At 37.6% G+C, this 11,784-nt stretch overlaps 1 protein-coding gene across 1 annotated transcript in view; it reads left to right on the forward strand.

Moving 5' to 3' along the window:
- PTDSS1 (phosphatidylserine synthase 1) overlaps positions 1–10,735 on the forward strand; it is a 29,549-nt gene extending 18,814 nt beyond the window's left edge. Inside the window, exons 9-13 of the mRNA XM_062490388.1 lie at positions 1,158–1,223; positions 4,115–4,214; positions 5,365–5,433; positions 5,963–6,032; positions 7,372–10,735. Of these exons, the coding sequence (XP_062346372.1) occupies positions 1,158–1,223; positions 4,115–4,214; positions 5,365–5,433; positions 5,963–6,032; positions 7,372–7,481 (415 nt within the window). The 3' untranslated portion in view covers positions 7,482–10,735. The remainder of the gene's footprint in view (positions 1–1,157; positions 1,224–4,114; positions 4,215–5,364; positions 5,434–5,962; positions 6,033–7,371) is intronic.
- Positions 10,736–11,784: the final 1,049 nt, after the last annotated feature.

Genomic DNA, 11,784 nt, shown 5'->3' on the forward strand with positions numbered 1-11,784 from the left:
AGGAAAAATAGAGCTGTTGGCTTTTTTAACAGCTCCTTATTGTGATTGAGCAGTAGCTTATTGTGAGAACAGAACCATATATATATATATATATATATATATATATATATATATATATATATGCAGCATTAACAGCTGGATGGGAACATCAATCTGCTTTTGGTCATGTGTGCTATTTTACCTTGTTAGCAAAGTCCCTTAATTTTCTTTTTTTCCCCATTACGTAGTTGGAGGTCGGCAGAATGCACGTAGATATGAAGTTAGAAGCAGAGAATTCCCTGTTCATGTCCAAAGTGATGTTACCTTGCACAGCTAAATGGCAGCCATGAATTGGTTTATTCCTCAAATACTGTCTGAAGTTATGTGCAGTGATTTCACACTATTAATTAAATCACATTAAACGCCCTGGGAGCTCTTGTGTAGGTGAATTTGTAGGGTTATATTTATTTCTTTGTAGCACTTGCACAGCTGTAGAAGTCTTTATTCTTTACCAGTCCTTGTATTGTTGGAGTAATAACACTTGTCTTCCTCATCTATCAGTGGAAATCAGAAATTGAGAACAGGAACTTTGATTCCCTTTCTTTGGGATTCCCTTCTCCAAACTCTTAAATTTCTGGAGCATAGAGAGCAGAGCAGGATGGTCTCCATCCTGTTTTCAAAATAGTGAAAAATCTTACTGTTCTTGAGAAGAGAATATGCCAGTGGTTAGGTCATTCAAACAGGATATGCAATAGCCATATTCCTTCAAGGTTCAAACCCACATTTCTCCAGAAAATTCAGTTGTTAAGAAATAAAAGACAAACTGGGGAAAAAAAAGAGGGACTCTCTAATTTTTTGTTGCAGTTTGCCTATAAGAATTGGAGACTCAGTGGAGAGGCAGGAGACAAATGTTGCTAGCCTACTAGTTTGGGTGCTTTCCCAGTCCTTGCTCTCAGGATTGTTTTCTGTGTTGTCTCAAGCTATTTGATATATGTGATAATCTGTCCTACTAGAATTGAAGCCATCTGGTAGACATCCAGAATGATTGCATGTAAATGGAACCTTCAGCACTTCATTTTCGCTACAGATACATCTGTATCAAAAAGGTTTTTTTTCTAAATGTAAATATTCTGGGGACTTTCAACTTCACTGAAGAATTTTCTTGCTTCCCTTCTCAGGCAATACTATGCTTACCTCACAGACACACAGTGCAAGAGGGTGGGAACTCAGTGCTGGGTGTTCGGGTAAGTGTTCTTGCAGCATTCCTGAGGCACTTGGACAAGTGTTAAGGATGGGTCCAGCACAGGAACAGGCAGTTCTCATGAAGCCAGTCCTTGTCTTGTTTTGGTTTTGCAAGTTCAGATGAAAGGGAAATTCTGAATTTGGAGGTAGAACATGGGAAGTGATGGAATGAGTAAGGACAACAGAAGGCAGAACTAGGAGCTGCTGGATAAAGCTAGGCTCCTTCAAAGTACCATTGGCCTTTCTGTCCATATTCTCAGTCAGGTGAGGACAAAGCTTTTGCTTCTACAGCTTGCCTTTGCTTGATGGTTGTGAGAGTAATATTTCCCTGGCTGGGCATCACCTTAGCAGCATCACAGCAGAGGACAGTGAAACAAGCCATGGTTATCCACTGTTTCTACAAGTGTACTGTCAGCCATGGTGACCTTGGCTGAAATCTCTTTTTCTCTTAGAGGATACCTTTAAATGAAGAGTTTTCACAATTGCTTCTGAAAAATTGTTAATGATTAGAGAACCCATCATCCTTGGTCCAGAATTCTTACTGAACAATGTTAATGTCACGTGTGTCAATAAATAACTAAATCAATAAATAATAAATCAAATATGTCAATAAATCCAAATATGTCTGTAGGATTGCTTTACAGTTACTGCAATAGAACATTCACCCACAGTCTGATGTAATAGTGGGAAATGTGTGTAGAATAAGCATTCTCCTTCCTACTCCTTACCTCTGTAATCTGCTAGAGAAAACAGAGCATTGCTAGAGTTCCTGTTGATTGCATAAAAAGAGGAAATCTTCCAGTAATTTAACTATCTAGAATATAATTTCTGAAGCAATTAAAGTATATAGAACACTCCCATATGTGGTAACCAAGACACTTCTAAAGGCATAAATGGAATTTTAAGCAGCCTAAGTATGGGTGTAGTTAATATTAGTGCCTTTCATTAGTAGGAAACTCTTTCTTTTCAACTTGACATAACTATTGCATCACTCTTGATAGATGTACAGTAAGTGATGTAAAGCATGAACAAGGTCAATGCAACAGCCCTGCTGGAATTGCACTATTTTAATTAAGATGAAGCTTTTCAAAAAGGAGTATCTGTTAGGATGTTACAAGACCATTTTGCTTGAATGAAAACCTACCATATTTAGTAAGTTTTAGTTCTAGTTTAAACTATTTCCTAGTTTATTTCTATGGAATACTCTCATGACCCTTCAGTAGGACACTAACACCTTTCACCTTTTTTATCGTGATTTGCCACTTCATCAACTGTAATAGTTGTCCTATTGTAAAATGTGCTTACCCAAGTATGCTTGACAGGAATAACAGAAAGAATGCATAAATTCAGGGTAAACAGCTGTGGTTTTTTTCGAGTCCTTACTAAAATTACTCTATTTTTTGTTTATACCTTTGAGTATATCATAACCCTGTGCTTGTTTCCTGATGGTGGTCTTTCTCTTCCCACTCCTGTAGTTTTGCTTCATGATTTTTTACTCTGCAGCTGGATCAGTAAGAATAATATAAAACCAAGAAAGAAAAATAGTTTGAGACTCAAGAGAGTAAAATACTACTCTCAGATTTTTGCTAATATGCATCTCACTGATTTATGTATTGGTCAGCTGGGTGTTACTGCCACAGTTTTAAGCTTTGGCCCCACTCATCATGCTGGAAGTCATGTTAAATAGTACAGGGAAAGCTGTGATTTGTTACTTGCACCAGGACCATCTCTGCAATACGAGTGTCAAGCACACATTTTCCTTCCTCTTTCATGTGGGAAACTGGGTCTTCTCTGAAAGGCAGTAATGCCAATTTTGTGAGCTGGTTATGGAGAGTGCTGGTAGGGAATGTGTCCTGCAATGTCAAGAGTGGGAGACTGGAACACTTGACCTGATGTTAAGTGTGTCTGCACATAGGTGAGGAGGAGTTTTCATGCATTGATCAGATGTACAACCTTAAAGTCTCTATTGAACAAGCTAAGTGTTATTTGTAATTTAAAATTAATTGTGGTTTTCATTATTCGCTTCAGATTGAGATGAGTCAGTTTTCTACACTTTTAAAGCAGGTTTTTGGTGTCACTTTTCTACACTTGTATTATTAAACATATGTAATTTTCTCTTCAGGATCTATACAAACTTGATTTATTTCCATGCAGACAATAGAAACTTTCATAAACAAGTGGTGGAAAAGCTTTCATAGCTTTGAACCTGAAAAGATGTAAACACCTGGTAGCAGGGAGAGAGATGGAGATACTTTTTATGATTCTTTTAATGTCAGAGAGGAAAGTAAAAACTGCATTTCTTCCTCTCATGATTCTCCCCAAATCCTCTGAGGTTGTCATGTGGACCTGAGTTTACAGATAAACCAGAGCAAATGCATGGATTCTTGGAGAATTTGAAATGTTGTTTCATATGAATTTTCTTATATGTGAAAATATGGGAAATACATGTGAAGCAAACAAAGTAGACAGTTGAGAATTGTAGTAAATTTACAACTAGTGGAGAAATAAACAAAGCACAGTTCTCGTTCATCCATCAAGGGAGTCTGTTGGGTGTTCAGCATGGAAAAAAAAAAATTATATGTAGTGAGAGCTGAAGCACAGTGGTATGCACAGCTGAAGATTCTCTGCTATTAGCACACACTCCTTGTTCCCTGGAGCCCCATGGAACAGGGAACTGCCACTCAATCACTTACTGTGTGTTGTTTATGCTGAGAAAAGTATAGAAAGAAAAACATTTATCAAAGCATTTCAGTTAATGGTGGTGTCAGGGAAGTGTGTGCTCACTAGAGGGTAGTGCTTGTTTAGAGTTGGCAGTCTGGGGTCTGAGTTATGAACATGAGTTAAATCCTTAGTGTTTTTAATCACTCTCCCCCCTGCTTTCATTTACCCACAGGGTAATTGCCTTCCTTGAAGCTATTGTGTGCATAAAGTTTGGACAAGATCTTTTTTCCAAAACACAAATACTGTATGTTGTGTTTTGGCTTCTCTGTGTGGTAAGTAAGATTTCTCATGTGAAAGCATTGAAGACATCTAAATAGCTTCCTCTCTGGAACATTGGCAGCAGGGGATCATTATGGGCAGTGCTGGTAAAGAGCTTTATGCATGTCCTAGTAAAAACAAATGCTAGATTGCTTAGAACTCACTTTGAAGGGATTGGAATAACTTACTTTCTCATTTCTTGACACAGCAGATTGCTGGTGCTTAACAGTGAAACAAACAGTAGTTATAGGATGCTTTATCTTTATGGAAGATGATGTCAGTTCAATTGAGCCTAGCTTTGGTGGAGCTTGCTGTAGTGCCTGCTGGAAATGATCAGGAGTTAATGGATAGTGTTAATAAGCAATGCTGTTATGCTACACTGAAGTCTTACAAGTACATAAACGACCCTCATTTATCAAGCAAATCATTCTCACTAAGCCTGTAACTTTCTGTACTTCAGTGTATTACTGCAAATGCAGCATGAAATGCCTATTTTGTAACAGTAAATGGACATTTGTCTTGCCAGACTTGTAATTCTGATGCCAAACACATTTTTCATGGTCAGTGAAAAATAAGGCATTTATAATGGGCTGACAGATAAATGCTTCTCGCTTCTAATTGGGAACACAATTTGAACAGGTGATGGGGAGTTGGAATTTATTGTTCTCTTATTTAGCATGGTGATTTTCTTCCTGATACTTCAGAGAAGAAAAGTATTGAATTGCTTCTCAGAGCAGATCATGAAACCAAGTACGTTACCCAGCCTGAAGCATGGGGCAGGGAGAAGGAGAATTTGGTTTTCTCCCATACTGGTTGTTCCTGATAATATACCTACAAGTGCCTACAAACTGCCTTTGTGTGATGACTGTGCAGAGTGTGGACAGAAATCCTGCTGGCAGTGTTTCCTATGGGTGATCTGGATGCATTTTCCTGTTCCCATTGAGAATTGTTCTGCATACCCCACCGTGGCAGGTTCTGTGCATAGCTTGAAGTTGATACATGAGTCTTACTCATCCTGACAAAAGATGCAGGGAGAAACAGAGCATGAAAGTCTAAATGCGGCATCTCCAGAGACTCTGAGACTTTGAATCAGCAAGGAATTTGGAAAAAGTTTTACGATTTTTTTTTTTGTTATTGTTCTTTTTCTTCTCCTCCCTTGTCTAGGCCTTTACAACTTTCCTGTGTTTATATGGTATGGTTTGCTATGCAGAGTACTACGGTCACAGAGAAAAGGTACTTATATAAAAGAACCCTGTTTTGGTTTTTTTTTATTCCAGAGTTAAGACTCCAAAGCTCCTAGATATTGGAATTCTTTACCAGTGTTAGCATAAATGGGAATAAGGGGGGGATGGTGTAGAGTGTAACTGAAGTCAATAGAAGGAACTCTGAATTCAGCAGGCCTTGGACAGATCCCAAATTGCACTGTGGTTTCTAAAGAATGCTGTCCTCTTAGTTACTCAAAATGAGGTCGTAATTTTAGCAAAGCATTCAAGGATGAATGGTTAGCTAATGTTCCCATTGTACAGGTGGAATGCTAGGGGAATATTAAGAATACTTGGTTACACAACAGATCACATGGCAAGTGGTGAGTTCTTACTGTATTATCTATGTGGTGCCTTCTAACTAGGAAAGGAAAAATCCTAAGTACTGTCTGAATGTTTTATGAGGACTTCTGCCAGTTTATAAGTCCAGTTGCAAATGGGAGGAGTACAGGTAACAAGAACCACCAACATCCCAACTACATGTGTCCTTGTTTTTGCAGACCTTATCAGAAAGTGAAGACAGTCCATACAGTCCGGATGCTTCCTGGCTTCATTCTAAATTCAGCAGAGGTACTGGTTCTTCTGTAGCTGTATTCCTGAAATGGTATCATTAAGGCTCAGCACTAGAAAATGAGGCTTGAGAAACTTGCCTGGTTTCAGCTGGACTTGTTTTAACATCCCTGCAGGACCAATGCAGATAAATAATCTGCAAAGCTATTTTTCTTTACTCCCTTTTAAATTCTGATTCTTGGAAATGTTTCTTTTTTAATGTGTCAACTGATTTTTTCTGCTGTTACTCCAGGCATTTATGGTAGGTGTAGGGCATTATCCATTTCATAACTGTTGTGGACAGGTTTTCTGTCTGAACCTTGCATGTTTGATTTGCTGTACTTTAAGTTTTGCTTGTTAAGAAATAGTCTGCAATGTACCCTGGAGCTGCTGTTCTTTCTACACTTGGCTTGTCAGTGCAGTGCTGATGGTCATAAGCAGCTTTCTCTGCACTAAGCAAAGGCAGCTTCTTTCCATCTTCTTTTCCCTACACTAGAGGTCAGTTATCTGCCTCCTCCTCCTCCTCCTCCTCCACTGGCTTTTTGGTGTGGTCTTGCTTATTGAACAAATACCAAAAATTCACACCTGGAAGTTACCTGTCAGAGTTTATGTTCCAGGTGTTTTTAAAATAAAATATATTTCTTATGTACCCTGCTTGAAAAGCACCTACAGCAGATCTTCTTTATATTTCACAAATTATTTTTCTGGATGTTTATTCTTAGTTTAGTAAATTTGTGGACTTTCATATTTTGGATAAAAATTATTTGCACTCAGAATGTTTTTCCCATTTATGCATGCTGGAGAAATCTGACCAAAAAAGCCCTTTCTCTGTAACTTCCTGTTACTTCATTAATTACATGCTTTGTCTTGTTTCACATTTTGTTCTAGATTTCTTCTTTTTGTGCCAACTGCCTCACATTTTTTCTCAGAATAAAACATGTTCTGTCATTTGAAAGACTGAAATCTTGAAGTGTACTCTTAAAACATCCTTAAAATACTTTGCTTACATAATTCTTAATTTCTGATAATAGCACCTGCCACTAAGAAAAATGAGGAGGTTTAATTATTGATGATTTAAAATTGAAGATGTTTCACCACTGTACTCTGATGTGGCAAACTTATGATATTTTTTTTGGGGTGGGTGGAGGGGGGAGAGAATTTTACAGGAGTCTTATGAATTGCTTAAAAAAAATAGGCCACTAGATGGAGAACAAGTATCAACCAGTTTGTATTAGCCTGAACTAATCCATACTGTAAGCACTGTAGCTCTAAAAAGCCTTACTGCCTTTCAGATAGAAGCTTGACAGTGTCAACTACATAAATATATATATGTATTAAACAAATATTTATTTCTCAGCAGGTGCTGACAATAGTCCACCAAAGCATGCAGTCAATAGTGAAAGCCATTCATCTAGAAGGAGGAATCGACACTCCAAATCAAAAGTATCAAATGGAATTGGCAAGAAATAATGGAACCTAAAGGCATCCTACAGTGAGACCAGAAGTAACGAAGATGATCAGACCTGGCTCTGAATTACCAAATGGAAGATAAATTTTTAAATTAAAGTTTAAAAAATGAGGTGTTGAAGAGAAGGATGATAAAGATGGAGCCACCAGTGTAGTGCATGTCGATGCCTGACAACACTTGCCATTCACTGATGTAAATCTAGTTTCTTCAGCATGTAGCACCAAAAGTTCATGAAAGGGCATACTGGAAAAAAATGTCCTTTTATCGTAGCTGGTACTCCCTCTTTTGTGTTCAGGTGTTGCAAGTTCATTTTTAATATCTTAGCTGAGGACTTAAACCCAAAGGTTAGTAAACTGATAGTCAGTTGGCATAATTGATTGAATTTTTGTTTTGGTTGGTTTATTGTGTTGTTTTCTAGAAGAGAACCCTTTGACTAAAAGCAACTCTGCTCTTCTTTCTCAGTCTCACATAAACCTTACCCATGCAACTGTTAGTAAGTATTAAAAAATGTCATATTTCTTGCTTTTATTTAAAGGCTCTTTAGGCCTTGTGTCAGGGTTTTACCAGGAAGGAAATGGGTCCAGATTTCTTGTAAAGAATGTGAAATTGGTCTTCAGACACACAGGGTTTTTTGTTCTACATTGTATGACTCAAGCAGGTGGACATATTCTTTTTTTTTTAATTTTCAAAATACATATATAAAAATCTGCTTCTTAGTAGCCTTCTGTCCTCAGTGACAAAAGTCACATTATTTCATTGTTTCTCCTCCTCTGTTGTGGTATATTTTGCATTTTCAAGTGTAAATTTGTCTTTTTTTCATCTGTGCCACGTTTCTTCTGACTTCCTTCTGTTTGCTTCCATCTTAACTGGACCCAGAAATCCTATTGTCCTCAGACTGATATCAGAAACTGCTTTGAAGGCTCAGATGCCCTACTGAGCTGGGTGATAAGTTTGTTGCTGAAGCTGAGTTGCTTACTATCTCCCTAAAAATAATTCTTTGTGAAGACTTGCTGTAGTCTTTGGTGTCTGAGGGGCAGTGTGATGTCACTGTGGTAGACCCCATTGCTGTGGTGTTTCCTATCATGCCTCAGATAGTCAACAGCAAAGTCACTCTTTCTTGCAGGGTTTTGTTTTTGTTTTGTTTTGGTTTTTTGTTTTTTTTTTTTTTTTTTTGAGAGGGGTGATTTACTTTTTGTCTGGGTGTTCTTTTGGGTTTTTTTTAATGTATTAATTGTGACATCTAGCAAAGTGGATAATTCTCCAGCAGTGAATGTAATGACTAAGTCAAGAGGTAAGCAATCATGAGCAATCAGTTTCTGTATTAAGTTATCAAAATGTTTAAGTGCCAATTAAATTTTGGGATTCAAGGCATTCAGAGGGGTAGGTAGTTTAAGGATGAGTAATACCCATGAGTTACTCAGTTTTTATGAGAAAATGGTATTTCCTTTTTCTTTGATTAATATTACTGTTATTTGCCACGGGCTAGGTACTAAAGAAAAAAATGCAGCAGAAACTTTATACAAGTGTATGATACTGTAAATAGAAAAAGGTATCCTGTGTAATCCATCAATTCCTATGTGCCACAGATTATCAGTGTTTTCTATGTGCTTAAGTGTTGCTGCTGAGCTCCTCAGAGGCCTTTAATTTCCTACCCTGTTTTTCAATCAAACATGGAGTGTACGACTTGGAAAGTAATGTAGTAGAAGCTGCTATATCATCATTGCTGCAGTGACATTTAATGTTACATGAAAAAAATGTTAGGAGGACTTTTGGGCTCTCCTACAATTATTTGGTTTTCATTCACATTATAGCAATTCCGTATTTTCCCTTTGTATGTGTAATGTACTACATACTGATGAATGTATTTGGAGATTTCTTTGGATACTGAGACTTGTTACTTCTTTTATATCCTTGGTTTAAAACTCAGTCTGTGTAAGACTGAAGAATGGCATTGTAAATTTTCTATTGATTCAATACCAAAGCAAGAGATGTGAAATCTAATGGTTTAGGTATTTTAAGAACTGTGGTTTTCCAGTGTGAGAGCCTATTTTGTACTTGCAAGGGGTGTACACATCAACTATGTATACAAAGCTTTCATGTGTAAACAGATGCTGAAGTACAACATCTACCTGACTGTGGGGACAAGCACTCATTTTGTAAATGCAGACCTGGTGCTCACATTGCTGAACTGCACCCTAAAAATATTGGAAAGAAATATTGAAGTGTCATCTGTTGGAAGCTGACTTCTGTATACAATTACAACAGCTTGGCCTTGAAGTAATGTTGTTTGACAACACATTTAAATTATTTCCAATTAAGTCTTTTTACTTTAAACTTTTGTGTTTGGTTGGGTCTTTTTGTTTGTTGTGTGGTGTTCGGTTTGGGGGGGTGGGAGGGTGTTGATTTGGGTTTTGCTTTTTTTCTTTGTTCGTTTGTTTTGGGGGCTTGGTTTTTTGGGGGTTGGTTGGGGTTTTTTTGCTTGGTTTTTTGGGGTTTTTTCTTTCTTTACTTTAAAAGAGAGATGTCTAGGAAGAAGGGAGACTTAAGTAAACTGTTCAAGTGCTGCTTGGTAAATGGCACTTTGTCTCCTCTGTCAGCAGTTCTGTCTGGAATTCACATGTATTCTGTATGTGTGTAACACCTATAAATCACTGAGCTGTTTAGCAACAAGCATCCACGTGTGAGTTCTGCTGCTAGAACAGTATTTTGTAACAGTCATGGATGCACTGTCCTGTTTCTAACTACTTGTTCTGTCACACCCTCTCATTCCTTCTTTCCTGCTTCTGATGTTCTTTCCTTTCCCTGTCCTCCAGTCATCTCCCGTGCTGCTATGGAGAGATTGGAATTGGCCCTCCAGAGGCTGTCCATCAAGGTCAGTCATTGAAGGGAGGCTAATTCGAAGCAGTGTGGTGTAAGCAGAGGGTAGTGGCAAGAATTTTAAGTAGTAGATTAAATAAAAATGGAGAGTTTTAAAGTAGAGGTCTATGTTGAACCAGAGCTCATGTTGAGTACTGAATTCCAGTATTAAGGTTGCTGCATAGATCATACACCACATCTAATTAAATATTCTGAGTGTGGTTTCAACCAATTCTCTTGTTACTCTTCTGTGAAGATCATCACTTGATGTTCCAGCTGTTAAAACTTTATTTTTTTTACTTTGTTATCACAATAGGACAGAGATATTACCACATACTTAATAATTTTTGAGTAGAATTGCTCTGTATGGATTGCAAAGTATTGTATTTTGCAATGATTGAGTAAATCAACCCATGTCACCAGCATGTGTGTTTGTCTGTACCTGTAAGGCATAGGAAATCATGATATACTGCCTTTAGAAACTATTATGTTTTATTCCAAGTAGATGAATTTTGACAAATGCAGTGTTTCCTGAACAGCCTACAGTGCACTCTAAGGTTTTGCTGCAATTTATTATTTTGGAGCAGCAGATCTGATAACAAGAACAGTTACATTATCCCTTCTGAAGTTTTTCTAGTGTACAAGATAAGATCTTGTCTTACTTACTCTTTTTGGGTTTTATTTATTATTGGATGGGAGAGCTGAGTTGCAAGATAGTCTCATGACAGATCTTCAAAGAACAAATGAGGCCTCCTGTTCAAGGACTGTAGGACAGGCTGTCAGGAAGTGAACACTGCTATAAAGGTGCCACTGAGTGTCTGAAACACTTGCTTTGGCTTCTACTGCTGACAATTCCCACAACAGCAGTTTCTAGTTCTGTTGTACCTAAATCCTATTGTGAGCTGTTGATTGCTCTTCCATAGCTTTCCTTTTCTTCTTCAGTTCCTTCTCTAGACAGACATTGAATACTGGGACTTTCTGATTTGCTGGGAAGGGCTTTCCTTCAATGTGACTTAACTTTTTGAATTCTGGTTTACAGAGAGGCCATACATTCTGAGGTTTAGTAAAGTTAGGGATAGCCTAACTTAAGGACTTAAGCTTGTTCATAGTCTGGGAAGAACACCTAGAACTCAAGTGTTCAGTTTGTAAACCTCTTCTGAAGGATGGGAAAATACCTGATTAAAAATTTTTAGGAGCCACCTCTCTCAGAACACTGTTTACTACATTAGAGAAGGAGAGGGTGTTTATCTTTTCATTCTTCATTAAAGCATTAAAAATATTGGGAAAAAGTTATAATAGTGGAAGAAACTTTGTTTAAGAAGCAACACTTCAAAAATGTGCTCCTTTATTAGCATGGAGCTGTACTACATTTGCACAATCAATCTTTGTTTTTTGTCTTGATAGTTGCTGTTGAGGGTGGAGCTTCATCAGCAGTGTCAGGTGGACCTA

The sequence above is a fragment of the Cinclus cinclus genome, chromosome 1 (assembly GCF_963662255.1).
Source record: "Cinclus cinclus chromosome 1, bCinCin1.1, whole genome shotgun sequence".
NCBI classification, from domain to species: domain Eukaryota; kingdom Metazoa; phylum Chordata; class Aves; order Passeriformes; family Cinclidae; genus Cinclus; species Cinclus cinclus.